General features: G+C 47.0%; 1 protein-coding gene across 5 annotated transcripts in view; it reads right to left on the bottom strand.

Annotated features, from left to right (window-relative positions):
• LOC114660960 (myosin phosphatase Rho-interacting protein-like) overlaps positions 1–20,486 on the bottom strand; it is a 198,275-nt gene that overhangs the window by 91,355 nt on the left and 86,434 nt on the right. For 4 of the 5 annotated variants that reach the window (XM_028813998.2, XM_028813997.2, XM_028814001.2 and 1 more), the window contains 5 exons: positions 19,976–20,198; positions 12,095–12,647; positions 7,997–8,165; positions 7,243–7,359; positions 628–684 (listed from right to left, as the gene is read on the bottom strand). In XM_028813998.2, coding sequence (XP_028669831.2) covers positions 628–684; positions 7,243–7,359; positions 7,997–8,165; positions 12,095–12,647; positions 19,976–20,198 — 1,119 coding nt within the window. The remainder of the gene's footprint in view (positions 1–627; positions 685–7,242; positions 7,360–7,996; positions 8,166–12,094; positions 12,648–19,975; positions 20,199–20,486) is intronic. The other variant, XM_051934115.1, reaches the window with a different exon arrangement.

Genomic DNA, 20,486 nt, shown 5'->3' with positions numbered 1-20,486 from the left:
GTGCCTTTGATCTATCTATCTATCTATCTTCTAGTTGTCTACAGACAGTAATTCACATCTTTTTGAGTTGGTTGGGAGACAAAGTCCGAGAGGCGAGATTGTGCTGGTTTGGACATGTGCAGAGGAGAGATGCTGGGTATACTGGGAGAACGGTGCTAAGGATGGAGCTGACGGGTAAGAGCAAGGCCTAAGAGGAGGTTTATGGATGTGCTCAGAGAGGCCATGCAGGTGGTGGGGGTAACAGAACAAGATGACGAGGACAGAAAGATATGGAAGAAGATGATCTGCTGTGACAATGTGTGCTCAATCTCAAGACGTGAATCAATACCTGATACCATGTTTGGCTTAAAAATGTGATTAGTTTGGCAGGTTTTCATACTGGGACCCCCGTACCCTTCATTTCCACTATAAAATGCAGCAGCAGGTTTTATATTTTTTTTAATTGTTAAAAATTGCTTCACTTTCGAGCAGAGCTTCATATGAAATGTTAATATATGAATACCTGGACTGTGAGTAACTAACTCTGAGCTTACCCTTTACCACCAGTTACACACAAGTTAAATTCTGCCTCACCCACCCCACCATGCCCACCAATGCAAAGTAATGAGCGACGAAACAACTACTGACCACTCCATCCTGGTACAGCTTTGTCATCCATCCTTTCTTGAAGTTTAGCAGGTCGGGCTGCAAAAGAGACACAAAGTCTTGTGATAAAGAGCAACACGTCGTGCCCCGACAGAAGGAAATAACCATCAGAGGTTTGAAGAACGTCCACATGTGACACAAAGGCAGCGACCCGCCAGTAAGACAGTGCAGGCCCAGAGGCTCCAAACGGTGGGCTAAAACCGCACCGACGGTCCCTCTGCCTTCAGCCTGTTCAGGATTCTTGTACTAAGTTGGCACCTCTACATGCTTATTCACATCCAGGGGAATGAAAATCAAAAGAAAGAACTGGTTTATTGACTAAGTATATACAGAGCTCCACAATCCAAACCCACCAGTTCACACAGAGGAAGAGGAGACCTACCTTGTTCCGAGTCAGCTTCATTGCCAGTGTCTCCGTGTGCTTATGGCCCCCTGTAAACGTCTAGCCGCCTGTTAAATCTATTAATAACTGGGTGAACACCAGCAGCTGCTCCTTATAGTCCACCGGCTCAGAGGGTGGTCATGGCAGCTTCTCCGAAGGGCCAGTAACACTTTGGGCTGCCACTCTCATTTTTATTTTGGGCAGTGGTATCTGACACGTCACCTCATAAGCAATGGAAGTCCATAATGATTAGAGAATGAATGACAAGAGAATGCAACTAGACACCCCAGGAGAGACGGAGGAGCTGAAAAGGTGAAATCTGCACAAAGGGTGCGTCACCGAGAACTTCACAAGAGCAAAGAAAGGCCCGACTGACATGACAGCAGCTGGTTAACAACAGACACCTGTGAATTCATAGCGAGACGTCCACTGGCCACCAAGAGACCACACTAAGCTCTCCGTACAAATCACCCAACAAGATAAGTGCCAACCAAAGACTCATTTATTACACTCCTTAGTTTTTCTTTCAATAAAGAACTACAAGTCAAGTACATAATAATGTCACCGATACTTCACAGTGACAATAACTGTAAGCCTCAAGGCAGCAGAAATGAATCAAAGGTCAGACTCAGCAACACTCCTGGGCTCAGAAGGTATCAGAAAATGGTGGAGGATTAAAAAAGTAACAACTACTAGCAGGAGTACCTGGCACTGCCCGGGAATCTAGAACTGGTGAAAGAAACAGAACATAGAAATCAAACAAACATTCTTCTGATTGACATTTTTTTTTGTTCTTCTTTATTTCACCTTATACAATTTCTTGTATTAGTAATTTGTTAGTTTTCGCATACCCCTTGGGGTCAGAGCGCAGGGTCAGCCATTGTACAGCGCCCCTGGAGCAAGTACAGGTTAAGGGTCTTGCAAGGGCCCAGCAGAGTAGGATCTGTTTTTGGGATTCAAACCGGCAACCTTCTGGATACCAGCACAGATCCTTAGCCTCAGAGCCACCCGTCCGCCCAATTTTATTGTAATTGGTGATAGAAGTGGTCATTTTAGAGGCTTTGGATACACTATATTTTTTGTGCTGTCCTTTATGTTCTGAAAATAAACAAATTGTGAGGATCGCCCACTGTGGAACACATAACGGAGAGTTGTCGGATTTTCTAAATTGACGTCTGTAACTTGGAGCGATTGCCCTTCAGCCTTAGTAATTCACACAGCAAAATCCAAACGAATAGGAAACTCCAGCCTTCTGAAATCAAAGAGTGAATCATTCGGAAGCAGCAGAATTCTTTGTATGAAAACATGTTGACGTCTGGCACAAGGTTTGAGGCGTCCTTGAAATAAACTTTTTTCTGGCATCAGAAGTGGACTTTCTAATTCTACGTCTTTTTTTCGGTTGCATGAAACCATTTAAAGTGAAAAGCAGGATAATGTGTCACATGGTATTACGTACGGAATAAGCACCAGAGTGAGATGACTGTACGTTATTTACAATACGTCGGACTGCAAACAAATAGCACCAGTCAGTCAGAAAGACCAAGGCTGAAATCTTACTGTGAGTCGGAAAGCCAGCAAATAGCAGCACAAATACACAAAGCCAGTCACGCGCACCGAGTCGTTCACGTCTGACATCCACACGGCAGTTCGCCTTCACGTGATGAAAGCAGTCGGCTTTCTCATACTTGGACACGTCTGCAATGTCTTGGCAATTTAAAGAAACTGGTAAAGAGGGATGCACAGAGACCAAACGTGCCACTAGATGGCACTGCCGTTAACATCTGTTGTGACGTGCGGCCATCTTGTCGATGATAGGTACGGGGACTTTTTGCAAACGTTGTGTCGGTCAAAAGGTGTCCTGCGCTTGACCAAGGACATTTTTCCCAACCAAACATACCCCATGACCTCCTCCTGGTCACAAACCATCCCCATGCCCAGTTTGGTGGCGATCGGACGCCTGGTGCAGATTTGTATGGCGGACAAACAAACATCGACTCCGCTTTATATATTAGATAAAACTACAAGTGAGAAGAAACGGGCAAGGCTGAACTAAAAAAAATAAAGCAGGCGACGGCCCAGCAGTTAGGGGGCGAGAGATGAGGCTGAGGGGGAGAGAGGAAGAAAAGAACAAACGGAACAAAGAATGAAAAGAACAAAAGAAAGACCTTTTAGGGTTAGAGGAGAGTGCTGGGGGTTTATTAGGCAGTTGAATAGCAAAAAAAAAGAAAACGGGCAAATGTGACAAATTAGTGACGAAGGAGAATGCTTGGACCACTCTGACAAGTATGCCGGGTTTATCAATATACAAATAAATAAATCAATAATACGGTCGCAGCATTTATCAGATTTGGACATGAGAGCTGACCCGTCCAAACACTACGCTGGTACGGCACATCTCGGAATAAACAGAGGGACTCTCATGGGGGGAAGGTTACACCTCAAAAGGAGGTCCTAACGCAGCACACCCCAAACACACTACTGGACTCGTGATACACGTTTGGAGCACCTGGGACTGTCCCCGAGCAGGGTGGTCTGTTTCGTTCCACTTGGCCTTTTGCCACCAGCGCCCCCTTTATTTCCTCTGCACATTTTCAAACAGCAGTGCCGCTCAAATGGAGTTACAAATGGCAACATGCAGATTTACAGAGTTACTGTGGCAGAAGTCAAGTGTCTGACGTGACCGTGTGTGCCATGGAGAAACGGACAGGAAGGAGAGGACAATAGAAGAACTCCAGCCAGGTGGGACGCTGGGACAGCGCATCTCAAACTCTGCAGGGTTCTGTTCCACAAGCAGCTTCACACGCAGTCAGTCTTGTTCCCCTCTAACTGAACTTATTTCATTAGGTGGGCTTTTCTTCTTTTTTCTCGTGTTCTGCAGTCAGTAAAGAACAGCAGCACATTTCAAAGATACTCACAGAGACGTGTACAGTGTGTTTGCTTTAGCTTTAAATGCTGAACGCTCTTTAGTTGTTTTCCTTTGACTGTAGTTTGCTCCCACGTCACATGACCTTTTCAGCTGTAGACGTCATTTACATAATCCTAGCGAGACGGGGCCGTCACAGTGTCCCCCCCTGACCACCGGTCACCAGTAGTGTGACACACTAGACTGAACTCGGCCAAAGCAGGTTTGACGGACTCTGTGTCCATGAGAGATGCCAACCAGCGAGTGCTCAGCCGCAAGCCCAATGCAAAATAACGCAGCGATGAGGAATGAGGAACACGCGTGTATTGAGTCTCACCCGTCTGACATCCTGTGTTTTATGTGCCAAGATGGTATAAATAATAAATGGCTAAGACTGCGGCTGAACTCGCCTTACCTGTAGACTGTTTGCTCGGCCAGAAGAAGAAGCAAACCTGCAATACTCTGGAAAGAAGAAACCATGCTGGACAGTCGTCACATTTGAGATTCTTTGTGAATTCACGTTGTGTAATCTGACGCAGTTGTCAAGTTCGACATCCCAGCCAACGTGAAGTTGTGTAATGTGACTTTGGCTTTAACCGATAATGCTGACAATTAATGGTGAGGAGAACACACAGCTGGGCGAACGACAGCAACTGCTTCAGAGTCAGAACCTCTAAAGTGTTCATTAAAACAGAAAACGAGGAAAAGCAGAATGAAAATCACCAAGATGAGAACAATCTCAAAAACCAGGATGAAAAGAAAACCTTAAATGATCTCCATGTAACATACATACTGTATGCTGGACAATTACTGTACATCACAACGTGTTTTTGTATAGTGCCGCCGTGGGCTTTACCAGGCCCTGCCTCTTGACAGCCCCCCTGGCCTTCACTCTCTAAGAAGACAAGGAGAGGCAGTTCAAAGAAAGACCCCTTACCAGGTAGGCAGGTGGGCAGGCAGTGGGTGTCAAAAAAAAAAAAAAAAGGGGGTCAATACAATACACAGAACAGAACACAAGTCATCCTCAATACAATCTAATAATACAAGTACAGAGCAGAATTCAACAGTAGATGATATCCCATAATACAATTCAGATTTGTACAGAGTCCTGGAGACCTCGGCCATCAAGCCGCCTCCCCCTATTGGCCAATCCACAGCTGAGCCTGCGCTGGGCCAGCCAATCCGATGCGAGGACCCCTCTACACAACGGTTCCTGTGATCCTCCCTTCTACCCGCCATTCCAAACTTGACACATTCTAATACCAGCTGATCTCACGGATCCCAAAAACATACAAACTGGCAAATAACAGCCTGCTTAATTCAGCCCAGCGTCCAATTAAACACAGAGCATGGTTGGGAAAAAAGTCAACAGCCACATGTTGTACCCAGGGCTGGGTTTGAGGACCACTGGTCTACAGGCTCCAAAGGATAAAAGCCCAGCCAGCCCCGCAGTACCAAATCATGACAAAGCTCGTTCATTCACATCTAGATATGATTAATGGCACTACCACCGTCACCAAGACAAGCACAGTTACAGTTAGATAAGGTGCCACATGAGAGGGTGGGCATCAAACTAAGAGAAGTGGCAGTTCAGGGTGTGCTGTGTAGGTGGGTGCAGAATTGGCTCAGACACAGGAAGCAGAGGGTGATGGGCTGAGGAACCTCATCAGAACTGGGTGATGTTAAGAGTGGCATCCAGCAGTGGGCAGTGAGGGGGCCGCTGCTATATTTAATATATAAAAATGATTTAGATCTGTAGTGGGCTGGTGCCCTGCGCCCTGTGTTGGCTGGGATTGGCTCCAGCAGACCCCCGTGACCCTGTAGTTAGGATATAGTGGGTTGGATAATAGATGGATGATTTAGATAGGAACAGAAGTAACAAGCTGGTTAAGTTTGCAGGCGATACCAAGATAGGTGGACTGGCAGGTAATTTGGAATCTGTTATATCATCACAGAAGGACTTGGACAGCAGACAGGCTTGGGTGGACGATGAACTTTAATGTCAGTAAATGTAAAGAATTACACACAGGAAGTAAAAATGTGAGGTTTGAATACACAATGGGGGTCTGAAAATCGAGAGCCCACCTTATGAGAAGGAGTTAGGAGTCATAGTGGACTCTAAGATAGCGACTCCCAGACAGTGATCAGAAACCATTAAGAAGGCTTATACTGGTTGTACTCCACACATCAAGGCGCTATATAAGTCACAGGAGGTTCTGCTCAAACTTTATAACACACTGGTGAGGCCTCATCTGGAGCTCTGTGTGCAGTTTGGGTCTCCAGGCTATGAAAGGACATAGCAGCACTAGAGAAGGTCCAGAGAAGAGCGACTCTGCTGATTCAGGGCTACAGGGGATGAGTTAGGAGGAAAGATTAAAAGAGCTGAGCCTTCACAGTGATGAAGAGGAGACCTGACTGAAGAGTTTAAAATGATGAAGGGAATGAGGCCAGTGGAACAAGACGGTGACATTAAAATGAGTTCATCAAGAACACAGGGACACAGTTGCAAACTTGTGAAGGGGAAATGTCACCCAAACATTAGGAAGTTCTTCTTTACACAGAGAGCCACAGACACTTGGAATAAGCGACCCAGTAGTGTGGTGGGCAGGAGGACTTTAGGGACTTTCAAAACTTGACTTGAAGTTATTTTAGAAGAATGAAGAGGAGAGGACTGGTGAGCTTTGGTGGGCCGAGTGGTCTGTCCTCATGTTCTAATGTAGTGGTGTGCACCTTTACTGGGGTGCTTTGTTGTTTTTTCTTTTTAATTGCTGCATTTTCATGCTAGCGCATACGTCGATTGTTTAAAGGGGCTCATGCACAGAAATCAGTAAATAATAATTAGCTCACGTGCACAGCCTTTGCTGTCAAAGGGACCAAAGTGCGTGCCACCTCAAAATGAATTCATAAGTAACCTGTAAGAGATTTCTATTACAAATATTTAAACTACTGGCTTCACATCATCTGGCAAAGCAGGCAACAAGGTGGCACTCCTGTGCCACAGCTCCCATCCTTGCCGAGTACCACCTGTGTCAACGTTGCACCCCCCCCCCCATGTTTATATGGCTTTTTTCTCTCTCCAGGTACTTCAGATATTCTCCCATCAGTCAACTGTGAGATAAGTACGGGTGGGCATGAGTGCACCTTGCCTGGCATTTTATCCAGGGGTACACTTACAGAGAGGCGGATTTAACTTCAAGTTCAACAAATACATTGTGAGATTGTGAAAGCAGAACATTTGTCACTTGTGACCCCCCCAGCACAAGTGCCAGCTGACAAAGGCCGGACCTCGCCTGCTCGCTGTGGCTCAGCTTACCGTTATCGAGGACTCCGTGGTTCTCCTGTCTAGCGATTTGGCCCGCCTGTATGGACTGACGGGTAACGAAGAAGCTTCTGGAACGGACCCTCCTTTTGAAGCCTCCATTGTAAACTCCTGCACAAAGGACAAAAAGAAAAAAACAGAATAGGACTTCAAATTCCAATTTAATTTTCAACAGCACACTTTTGCATAAAATCAAAGTACAAATCAGATAACATAAAAATCACACCGTATGGCACGTACATCAATGAGTACAAATCTACATCCAAGATGGGAATTAAACAGTCGTTGTATTCATATTTAAGTGGAAAAAATAAGAAATGAAGCCGGCTGATTACATGAGTACAAGTGACATGAGACACTGGCGGCGCTCGAGTCATCCTGCAAACTCAGAGTAACACCGAGAGGACCAAAAACGACAAATAAAGGGAACTTCTGTTGTAAAGGGGAGCACAGAAGACAGCGGTCCTTGGTCCATCTATTCAGCACGGACTCCAGACGACTAACCCTTACTGCAGCTTTTCAATCTTCTACACAAGACGTCCTGAGGAAACTCCATCATGGAAGAGGAGGTTTACAGATTGTGTCTGAAAAATACACTCAGCGGCGAGGCCATCGGTCTAAAGGGACCAGTGTGTCGTTTATCCTGAAGCAGATCGTGAAGCGTGTAACACTGTCAGACAGCCTTGGTGATGACGACACACACACACACACACACACACACGTCCTTCAACCCCAAGGGGCTGTATACCTGCTTCCGAGGGAAGGCACGTCGTGCACTGCGGCCCAGCCGTGTGGAGCCAACGCAAGTCCCTTGAGGTTCTGAGCTACTGCTTTCGGCAATGGCGGCAGAGCTGGTCTCCATGTTCTCTGCATTCTCCACATCCAGCGTCTCAAATTTCTCAATCACCTGAGACCTCCTTAGGTGGAAAAAGACAGCAGAATGAGTGCGAATCATCACTTTGCACAAAACGAATGAGCACTTGTACAGATACTGGCAATCACTCCTGCACTCCCACAATGCATTAGCAACCTGCCCCTTTAAAAAGTCTCATACACATACGGAGGTCTAGTGGGCACCAGGGCAGGACTCCATCAACGTGCGCGTTACACAAGGGATTAGAAACACTAGGACAGAAAAGTCGAATGTCACACACGCCGACATTACAGAGGTTACGTTATTTCTGGATGATTTTCAAGGAGACGATATGAAATGGCAAGTGAAATCCTAGAGCGATGTTACAGTGCACTTCATTTGCTTCAGACCTTTGCCCCGGACCTCAAGAGGGCCTACAGTATGTACTGTCATGCTTACTGGCAGCACCTCTCCGACGCCTACAGATCTCACATACTGTACACGTGGCGTGACGGTGTGAAATGTGACGCGTTCAAAAGTCGAGCGGCTTCATCTGCAATGTCAGACAGCTTCAGCATTCGACATGCAGGCCTCTAACATCTGCACATATACGTTAGTTCTGTGTGTAGTCGCCGGCTGTAACGCAACACCCTCATTTTTATAAAACCAATTTAAACATTAGAACAGTGTGTGGGGAGGGCAGATGGCGCCATTCAAACAGCTGATGGATGGCACTTGTGATGTCACCTCCTTCATCACTTCAGATGCACACTGAGGCTCACTGGCACAGTGAACATCCAGTTCTTACTATGGGCAGCAATTCAGTTTCATTGTGTATAGCGCCCCCCGTCTTCAGGGTGCTGTAATACGCTCACAGCTAAAACGTGATTACCACTTGCAGATTACAAATTGCGGTGTCTTCACTATTCTCTCGTCTCTGGCGCTAAAACACAGCCGGGGCACAACGCCTCACAGGTGAGAGGGCTTTCTTTGGAAGGGCCACGTGCTCCAGTGAATTCTGAAATGTTTGTAATGTTTTACCATTTAGGACAGAAACATTCTGATATGGTGTTCCTCCAACGCTGTTCCCAAATCTGCATTGTAGTGTAGCACAGTCTTCACAAGAAGCTCAAAGCGGGTCTTTTTGAATGTTACCAGCTTAACGTGCATCACAGTAACTGTGGTGGGCACATGAGATGGCCAGAGCCCTCCTTCTAAATATCGTGAGCCGTTCTGATCGGTCTCCACTCGGGCTGGCCATGACCTACACACTGTCTTGGAGGTGTTTTATGAACATGTTGCTCAATTCCTACTCCATTGTCCTTCTGCCATTCCTGCTCTGACCTCACGTAAGACTAAAGCCTCCATGCTAAGTGTTGTGGAATTCTGTGACAGCCTTGCCTTCTTCTTCTTCTTCTTTCGGCTGCTCCAGTTAGGAGTTGCCACAGTGGATCATCTTCTTCCATATCTCTGTCCTCATCATCTTGCTCCGTCACACCCATCACCTGCATGTCCTCTCTCACCACATCCATAAACCTTCTCTTAGGCCTTCCTCTTCTCCTCTTACTCGTCAGCTCTATCCTTAGCACTCTTCTCCCAGTATACCCAGCATCTCTCCTTCTCACATGTCCAAACCAACGCCATCTCGCCTATCTGACTTTCTGAGGTGACCCTCTAATGTCCTCATTTCTAATCCTGTCCATCCTCGTCATACCCAATGCCAATCTTAGCATCTTTAACTCTGTCTCCTGTGCCACCGTCCCCAGCCCATATAACATAACTGGTCTCCCTACCGTTCTGTAGACCTTCCCTGTCACTCTTGCTGATGCCCGTCTGTCACCAATCACTCCTGACACTCTTCTCCACCCACTCCATCCTGCCTGCACGCTCTTCTTCTCTTCTCTTCCACAATCCCCATAACTCTCTACTGTTGATCTCCAAGTATTTAAACTCAAATGCGACATGTAACCTTCTTAAAAGTCCTCTGTCACTAATGGACAGTTAGGTCTACAATGTTTGTTTCTAAAGATGGCCAGCACTGACTGAGAAGTCACCTTGCTCTCGTCAGCGGGACGTCATTTTCATTTTCCTCCAGTGTCCCTGTATCTGCAGTGTTACTTTACAGGGCGTCTCCTTGCATTTCATTCTAATGTGATGTCCACAGTCCTGAATTCAAACTCTTCTGCGGAGTCCCGGTGTTCTCCCTGTCCACCCAGGTGCCCATTTGTCTCGTATATCGCTAAGGCAAGCAGGCTACGAGGCCCAGCGACTCTACAATAACAAGTGTGAGTGTGCAGATAAGGGGCGCCTGCTCCCACTGTTACACCAGTGCTTGTAATTCTCCATTTGAAATAAATGGACCCTGACCTCCCACCAGGAGTCCTGAGCTGCCCTTTGTTGTCAGCTCAGTGGTTCGGTAAAGCGCCCTTTTGTTCTTGTTATGTTGCCTCATGCTAAAGAGAAGCGGGGTGTCCACCAAGGTCAGCCACTGAAAACGTCTTCAAATGTTAAGGGACTGCCAAGTGTGCTCCTCGTGTCTAAAATGGATTTGGCCAGAAGGCTCCAAATTTCACTTTCTAAAGTAAATCAGCGTTCCTGAAACTTCGAGGCACCCCAGTGATGCACTGCACCACCTTCCACAGGGCACTCGTATGCCACATCCTGAATGGCAGAGCAGTCGAGGAGATGAAACGGGTGAGCACTTCTGTTAAAAATGAAACCACTTCATCGATTTATCATGTGAGGGACGCGATAAGCCTGGATACCGTTAAGGCCACTCGGCGTACGGGATTTGCTGATAAAAACCCTGAGAAAGGCGAGCAGCAGCTGCATTCTACAAAATGACCGTAACGTCAGTGGGTAATATAATCACGATCCCTCAACTTGCAGACACACTCAGAAAATGTGAATTCTCTAACTTCTATAGAACAGACACACAAACTGAAAGTGGACGTCCAGTTCATTAATTAGCGAAGCCTGCCCTTCCCATGTTACTGACTGCTAAATCGGGGACATCACAAGGGTCTTTAAAGAAGGTTCTGTCCTAGAGCCTCCATAAATAAGCAACGAGAGCCCTCTGCTTAGCGGACAGGTGATGAAGCGCCAGATGGTACGGCACACAGGTTGAGAACAAAGGTGATCCATGCAGTGCAATGAAACAAAGACCAGTGACTCATCATGAAGTCAAGTGACAACAATGGATCAGAAGAAGAAAAGGCAGCCATACGGCCTCATTCATCAGCAGAACATCACCAGGTCAGCATGGGCACAGATTGGAGGGGAAATGGAAGCAAGCAGGCGGAGCGAGTCAGGCAGCAACATGGCAGGAGAAGGCAGAGCGGGAGAGTGGCAAGTCCTGGAGAGACAAAACAGAAGAGAGAGAGAGGACTGAAGGGGGTGACAGGAAAGTCTGGTGGCAGATGGCTCTGGCGACACACCAATGACACTAGACCATTATCATCATCATCTTCTCACGAAGCCAAGTGTCACCGGGGAGGCATCCCAAGTCTACTTGGATGACACGACCGTCCAGCACTAACTCCTGCCGAACCCTGGTTATGTTTATCAGGCAGTTACCCAACTAGAATATTTTGCCATCACATGACATACAAAATGAAATGATGCCAGTCTGCTAATACTATGGCACAGATCACCAGGATTAGTCTCAAAGGCTTTCACAGCAATCACAAAGCAACTGACAAGCTAAATAAAGGAAATGAATGGCCGCTGGGTGAAGTTTAAGGACGGCCACTCGGATGACAGTCATCTGTCACTGCTACTTTTCATTTCAATTCCAAAATCAAGAACTGCCGCAGATGGTACGCCAAGTCAAAGGCACTTTTCGTTTTCTCCAAATTAAGCCCTGCTTGGATTGTTCTTCTTTGACTGGAATCCACTGCTCTGCCTTTTCTTTATAATGAAATGAATGCCAACGACTCATGCAGCCCAGCCCTGCGTTACGTGGCACAAGCACCGGTTCTCAAGGGCGCTTACCTTCTCTCTTGGCCAAAGAGACGAACCACTTCCTCCCGGCCAGGGCTGCGTGCCCGTGTTCTTTGCTCCAGCCGCTTCCTCTCCACCTGGAAGGCATCCCGATTGCTGATCCTTTTGGCTTTTGGGATGTCTGCAAGGGTGGCATATTCCCTTGTATTCCGGCTTGCCTGGCATGCTCCTGTCTTTTCAATTTGGGTCCCCCCGCCACCAGCCCCCCGGCTCTCCCAGCTCGCTCCACTAGTCTGTGTGGTGCTGCTTGCCTCAGAGTCCAGGGAGCTTTGGGATGAGCTGATGGCTGAAGACCCATTGGAGTGGAAAGGACCTGGGGAAAGGAAAGGGTCGCTGTACTCCGGAGAGCGGCAGGGGTTCGGGGATTCTGCATCGGGGTAACTGTACCTGCTGGGGGAGGCGTATTGGAGGTGCTGTGGGGGCTGTGGCAGCGTTTCTTCTGGTGTTTTAGCCTCGGGTTTGGTCTTCTCTAAAGAAAAGTACCCACTTTCCACACGGGCCTTCCTGCCGCCATCCACGTGCTCGGTGCTCCCAGACTCGGACTCTGAAAAAGGGACATAAGAACAAAGTGTCAGAGCAGCTGTGCCGGTGACGTGTGTGTGTGTGTGTTCTGGGAAATGGACGCCACTTCTGACGGACACAACACACCTGTCATGTCATGATGGCAGCTCGGCTTTCACTTAACATACTCCACCATTACTACTGGCTGGAGATACAAGGACTCGAGGGGCAGAAGGTAAAGGAAGCTCTGCAGCCCTAGGTGTGTAAAGTGCTTACAGTACTGAGAAAAGCGCTATATAAATGTAATCAATTATTAACGAATTATTATTATTATTCTGTAGGTGGCCTGACAGGACAGAAACGTACAATGAAGACAACACCACGTAGTTTCTAAAAGTTGGCTTCTCAGGCTTTCTGACCCCCTCGACAGTTTGTACTCCGCCCTGCCTGGGATTATCCATTTGAGCCGCTTGGAAGATCCCAAGTCGCTGGGCAGAAACAGGTGGTACTGCCATTCAGTTTAATTACCAGACAGCACCAGCAGGCGCTCTACTGACATCCATTAACCCTTAAACCGCCACACACTCCGGGGGGGGGTCACCAAATACTATTCTGCTGCATCACAATTCACCAAGAAAGAGTGAAATTTAAATGGAACACAGACAGCATCCCAATTACTGTAACCCTGATCATTTCACACACCGCCAACGAACTGTAAACACTAAAGCAGCAATCTCTTATGATGTGTACAGGGTGCAACTGACGCCATTGATGAAATTCAGTAAATCACCAACTGTGCCAACTGCACTCGAACTGGTGGCACACAGAGGCCAACAGGCTAGTCTAGCGCAGCGGCTGAATCGCTAGGGGCGCCAGTGGTCACAACGCTGGCTGCTCAACGAATGTACGGCTCTGACTGATCAGCTACGGTGTGCTGGCAAATTACACTTTGAATGACTTTAGCCGGTCGCGGCATTCAACGAATGTACGTCGCCAAATATACTCTGTTCCAGCGTGCTGGCAAATTGCAATGGGAACCGGTTGTAGCCAGTTTAATGGTCAAGACAGACGGACAGAGAGGAAGACAGGGCGAGATCGACAGATATTAGTTTACTCTTGGGGACAAAGAAGTTAAGACTTTACAGAAGCTCAAGAAGAATAAAACTATTCTAACAACCACCCACCATGCGGCCCCCAAACACACGCGCACAACAACTCCTGGCGTAGCGGATGATAGGAGCGCTGTGGTGCTGAAGGCGTCTTCAACATTGAAATAAATCAGGCCAGCTTGTGGAGTAGAACATGACACATGCTGATGGAAGACGCACCATTGTTCCTTAACAAGTCGCACAGCGTCTGCAGGGTCAGAATGATTCATCACTACAGTGTTGCTAACAGAGAGAATCACTGCTGCTGCCGAGTTCCCATTTAACTTTAACGTGAAGTAGGAGGACGGAGGACCTCAACTCCTTAAGCAGATAACGCAGACAAACTCCTACAGCCATTATTTAAAAGCCTGGACTCAAGGTGGTTAGAAGTTTTGTCTTTTTATATTAGTTTTTATTTCTATATTTTTTCTGACCTAACTTGGAAATTCGGTTTAGTTTTAGTTTTCCTTCATCGTGTATTTTTAGTTTCAGTTTAGTTTTTATTTCACAAAGACATTTCTATTTTATTTTTATATCTATTAGTTTCAGTTTTAGTAATTATGGCATGGAGCTCCTACAGAGTTTAGTTTTGTGTCACAATCAGACAGAACTGTACACTTAACAGATTTGGATACGAGTTTAATGTAATGTAATGCAAAGAAAGGCGGCATGTAAATCGCTTTCTATTTCACACGCTTTACACACCCGCACTCGGCTCGCTCTGACACCGCAAAACGCTGTGTGAACAGCCGCCCTCCGTCACCAACCACCGTTCACTGGGTGAATACGTGCGGGCGCCTCATGATGGATGACTTTCTGTTTTAGAGTTAAAACTTACAAGGGTTAAAGAATAACAGCAAGAATATTCATTCAAAAACGAAAACTAAAAATAATTTTAGTAAATTATCATTTTATTTCAGGTAGTCTTTCCAGCTACTTTAATACTTTCGTTTAGTTTTTCATTTCAGTTTTTTAATTATTTTATTTCAGTTTACAAAAACGTTTTTTAATAATAATTTCAGTTTTGAGTTTAGTTTGCGTTAACTATAATAACCTTGCCTGGATTACAAACTTTAGTCAAATTGTAACGTGCCCCCCTTCCTACACCTTTCCTCATTCTCACAGAGCGCCAGTCCCCCTTCCGCCGTTCTTCTACGGCATCACAACGGAATGCTTAAGGCAGCTTTCTGTAACACACAAGATGACACAGTGCCTGAACACAGCGGGACTTGCTAGGAGTGCTGACAGTCCACACACGCTGTGTGAAAGAAAAATGAACTGCTTGCAAGCTACGAAGGGGTTAAAAGCGGACAAAGCCGTTTTGCTCTAACGGAGGGTTATGCATACAGGCGACAGGGTGCAATAAGCCGACTGAGGACAACGTCCTCTGTAGGAAGACAGGAACGACGAGGACCTTCCCTTCTTTAGGGTCCATCTGACAGGCCCACCAAACAGAAACAAAATGAAATGCTTAGGTAAACGATATTATACTTTATGAGAAGTAAGGCGAAGGGGGAGAGAGGAAAATATAAAAAAGACGACAGAAAAGGGGAACTTTGTTCTTCTGCCTTGCAAGACATGAATCCGTGGACTCACCGGCGCCCGACTTAAAGACTTACCATATTTACCCGTGTACCACGCGCATATTTTTCCCCGAAAATTAGCATTAGAAAATCAGGTGCACGTCATACACGAGGACATTTTTTTCTGTAATGTTTACTTCTTCTGCTTGGGCTCGGGCTCTCGCTCGCTCTCTCTCTCGCGCACGCTCTCTCTCTCTTTAACTCGCTCGTGCACGCTCTCTTTCACTCGCTCGCTCGCTCGTGCACGCTCTCTTTCGCTCGCTCGTGCACGCTCTCTTTCGCTCGCTCGCTCGCTCGTGCACGCTCTCTTTCGCTCGCTCGCTCGCTCGTGCACGCTCTCTTTCGCTCGCTCGTGCACGCTCTCTTTCGCTCGCTCGTGCACGCTCTCTTTCGCTCGCTCGTGCACGCTCTCTTTCGCTCGCTCGCGCACGCTCTCTTTCACTCGCTCGCTCGCTCGTGCACGCTCTCTTTCACTCGCTCGCTCGCTCGTGCACGCTCTCTTTCACTCGCTCGCTCGCTCGTGCACGCTCTCTTTCGCTCGCTCGTGCACGCTCTCTTTCACTCGCTCGCTCGCTCGTGCACGCTCTCTTTCACTCGCTCGCTCGCTCGTGCACGCTCTCCCTCTCGCTCGCTCGTGCACGCTCTCTCCCTCTCGCTCGCTCGTGCACGCTCTCTCCCTCTCGCTCGCTCGTGCACGCTCTCTCCCTCTCGCTCGCTCGTGCACGCTCTCTCCCTCTCGCTCGCTCGTGCACGCTCTCTCCCTCTCGCTCGCTCGTGCACGCTCTCTCTCTCTCGCTCGCTCGTGCACGCTCTCTCTCTCTCTTTCGCTCGTGCACGCTCTCTCTCTCTCTCTTTCGCTCGTGCACGCTCTCTCTCTCTCTTTCGCTCGTGCACGCTCTCTCTCTCTCTTTCGCTCGTGCACGCTCTCTCTCTCTCTCTCGTCATGCAACAAAGACAGAAGGGCATTTCGCGGAAAACGTGCCCTAAACTCTTCCTATACAATCACAACGCGTGTTGTACACGGTGAAATTTTTTTCGGGATTTTCTCTGTAAAAATTAGGGTGCGTGTCTTACACAAGGGTGCATGGTGCACGAGTAAATACGGTATTTGATTAACGACTTCTGTCTTCATCTCACTCCCAAGGCAGCGGGCTCAGCCTTCAAGTCAGAAACCCGCCACACTTCAAACAGAAGCTGTCACAAACAAGAGACAACCTCAATAACGATGATCAAGCAGAATTAAAATTTCATCAAGAAAAAGATAAACCTTGAGGATTAATTAAGTAATAAACAGGAGAAAATATGGACTACAATATCTCATATGTTTAGTAGGCTTGTAGGGTAGGGAGGTACAGGGAGCAGTGACGTACTTCGCATTAGCATTGTGTCACCTCTCTCTAGTGGCGTGACTTGTGATTAATCGACGATCCTATAACGGTAAATGAGTGCACACTTCCACACGCGTGCATAGGACATTTTATCAGGGCCATCTAAGATGGCTGGCACTGTTTGTTCTTGTGCCACTCCAGCTATAATCCTTTTAATGGTCATGGTCCCTGTACCACATGGTTTTACATCGAAACACAATTGTCACAATGGACACTTCAAGGCCTTGAGGTGGACTGTACCATAAATTTAGTGATGTGTATGTCAAACCACACATGCGGAGTGGGAGTCCTTCACAATCTGCTTGTATTTAGGAGAGAAAAGCGTTCTCAGTTCATACTGCCAAAGCAGCGCCATGGCTCAGCAGACACTTCAGGTTAAAGTGGAATTGGAAGAAGTGCAGCATACAGTAAGTCTGTCGATCCCACTTATGGTCCTGGATGTCTTCAAGACCACCGCCATTGCCCTCCCTCATCCTTTTCGAAGTCAAATCATTTAACTGCCTCGATCAGGGACACAAACGCGACACGTGCAGTTCCCATTAGCAGCAGTGAGCTGACCATTTCTCAAGTCAAAAATGCAAAGAATGTGTGAGCCCCGTCTATTGTTGTCCTGGGACAACCAGCCAGAGGCACCAAACTATCTGACCACCTCCCAGACCACATGCACACTGAATTTACACATCAAATCACACTTTCTTTTTTCAGAAAAGACAAAAATATGAAAAGTACAGTATTGAAAACAGCAATTTCAAAAGGGCCCACTGCTGAACAGTCGACTAGATTACTGTAACACACTCCTCTCAGGACCACCCAAAAAGACATCAGTCAGTTATGACGAGTGCAGAATGCAGCGGCCAGAATTTGAATTAGGAAAAGAAAATCTGAGCCCATCACGCCAGTCTTAGTGTCGTTACACTGGTTACCTGTGCCATTTAGAATGGACTTGAAAATCCTGCTGATGGCGTACAAGGCCTTCACTAATCTCTGAATGCCTCCCACTCCAAATCGGAACCTTAGATCTTCAAACGAGGGTCTGCTTATCATTCCAAGAAGTGGTGAGGCCTTCTGCTGTGATGCACCTCAAATCTGGAATACGAGTTTACCGATAGAAATTCACCAGGCTGATACGGTGGAGCACTTTAAACAAACTGCTAAAAACCCAATATTTGAACACGGCTGTCTTATAACTTCACTTTAGTGTGACCCTAATATTCTGTGTATGCATTTAATTATCGTTTTTATCGTAATGGCTCCACAATCTGTACTCACCCCTACTTTCTCTGCTGTTCTGATCAGGGCACTGTGCAGCCCCTCTATTGATGGATTGAAGGCCAGAGGTCCACATGATCATCATCATCATCATCATCTTACTGTTCACCGTGAAGCCTAAAAACCACGTGGACTGATTGAGATCATTGATGTGAGGAACAATGCCCAGAAGGCACTGGGTGGCCTCAGACCCCCTGTAGATTTTGTTTTTTGTGTTTTTCTGTCCTCCTGGCTATCGGTCCTTACTTTATTCTTCATTACTTAGCATTACCTAATCTTATTTTGATATTTTTCTTTCTTCATCTTCTAAAGCACTTTGTATGAAAACGTGTGACAGAAATCAACGCTGTTATTGATTACGGTCTCATCACTCACTCTTCAGAATTGTCATGTTAACCTAAACCATAGAGCTGGATGTGCGTTTGTCCAGTTTGCAAATCCACACCGATGAACTCATCTCTGCCACATTTTACACTGAGAGATCAAAGGCGACATCAATCAGTTTTATCATTTTGGCGTCCAGCATCGTCCAGCTTTATGTCAGCCGTGTTTTAGGTGACTCTGCAAAGCGGGCGCTATTCTGGGGTGCAGTTAGGTGTGTGCTGCTGCACTTCACAGACCTGAGTGGATAGGACACAAGAGGTTTACAAGGTCATCATCATCATCATCACAGGACACTACGTCCTATGTCAATATAATGCGACTTGATATTTTCGGAGACCACATTGAGTGTGGAGGTCCATCACTAAGGTTTCCAGCAGGCATCCTCTTTAAGACAAAAGCCAGCCAGTCTCTCCAACAGACCCCATTAGGGTCAACACCTTTTAAATACATTTAATAAATGAAGAAGAAGAAGAACAGAGCAGTATTATGTGGCACTCGCCGAGCGGAGATGGCACTCTGATCACATGTAAATCCTGACTGATGACTGCTTAAAATGTCAACTGTAGATAAGCAGCAGCAAAGCTGACAACCATCAGGTTTTCAGTTCACTTTACCAGGTGAGACACTGGCCGATGATACCCTGCACCATCTCTGCCCTTATGTACAGTAAGGTCCCATCCTGCTTTGCAGTTATTCCCTCAATTGTATCCCATTAAAAACACAATTGCAAGAAAAACATCTTCGAAACCCTTCAACCCTGGTATTAAATTAAATTACTCATAAATGAAGACAGAGAGGGCACTAGAAAGTCTTCCTGCTGTTACACAGGACTGAAGTGCCCGTCATCCACCAGGTGGGCAGCCGCCAGTCCTCTAGACACACAGAACAGAGCACAGGGTACCCACAGGGGCCTGCAGTGCAACACACACATCGGACTCTCCTTGTGGCCTTCTGGTGCTGAGCCTGGAGGAGCAGAACACAACGGGAACAACATGGAGGGCAAAGGGAAGGAGAACTGCAATGCCAGCTCATTAAAAACAGAACACGAGAAGCTGTAAGGTCACAGGACCACCGACACTGAAGGAGTGAGGGAGTGAGCACAATACTCCACTACTCACTCACTCACTCGCCTCCATCCAAACCAATTTATTGTCTTCTTCACCTTTTGATGAAGCCACTACACTAAAACAAAACGATTGACCGATTTTATAACAGCACAGAGAGCTCGCCTGCTCTCCGACTGCCAACACATGCTAAGGTGCAGGCGAGTGACAAGCGCCCCTCCAGAGTCGGCCCCTGCCCTGCTCCCCATTCTGTCTGTAAAGGCTTGGGGTTACAAGGTCAGACAGTAGACGGGTGGGCTTCATTTCAAGAAGAAATTCCATAAAAATGGACACCATCTGGAGCACAATATCAAAAGAATAAACGATAAAGATGTAGAAATCAACTGGCAAAACACATGCAAAGCGAAATGAGAAACACAAGTCCAGAACAGTAAAAGCCCCCCAACTCGGCACTCTGGTTCGGAGAAGCTCACCTCAAGAGACCAATGCATTTTATAAAATCGATACAAACAGAGAACAGGAATTCCCACTTTACCTGCTTTAGGGGCTCTGGTGGTCACTGCTGGGGGCACGCTGGCCTGGCTGAGCTGGCACAGGCTGGGTGTACTCCGGCTACACGGGATGTGGCTCCTGCCCCTCGGCTCCTCCTGCCACAGAGTCGACTTGCTGGAGGGGACCTTCTCCACAGAGAGAATTGTAGTTAGGGTACTGCTGCTGGCACCACTGCTAGTCACTGCCACTTTGGCAGGACCCGGTTCCTAAAAAGAAGGAAAACCCAAAAAAAAAAAAAACAAACAAAAAAAAAATCCCAACTCTGAGAACAGAACAACAAAAAAATCAAAGACAACATTCTGTGAATTCAAGAAGCTGTGTCCTGCACTGACGCCCCATGAGTCAGGAGTGCGACGCTAAGCCTCCCGTTGTTAACTTGGATTAAGGAGACAGGGAAGTCGGCATAATCCTGAGCCAAGCTGCGGGCACACGAGTGCTAAACGTGTGTGGCACGTCCCACCCTCAGTCAGCACTAGCGGGCTTCACAGCTCAAG

Source organism: Erpetoichthys calabaricus, chromosome 11, assembly GCF_900747795.2.
Source record: "Erpetoichthys calabaricus chromosome 11, fErpCal1.3, whole genome shotgun sequence".
In the NCBI taxonomy this organism is placed as follows: Eukaryota; Metazoa; Chordata; class Cladistia; order Polypteriformes; family Polypteridae; genus Erpetoichthys; species Erpetoichthys calabaricus.
Note: the sequence above shows the minus strand (reverse complement) of the source record. Positions and strands in the feature narration are given on the sequence as shown.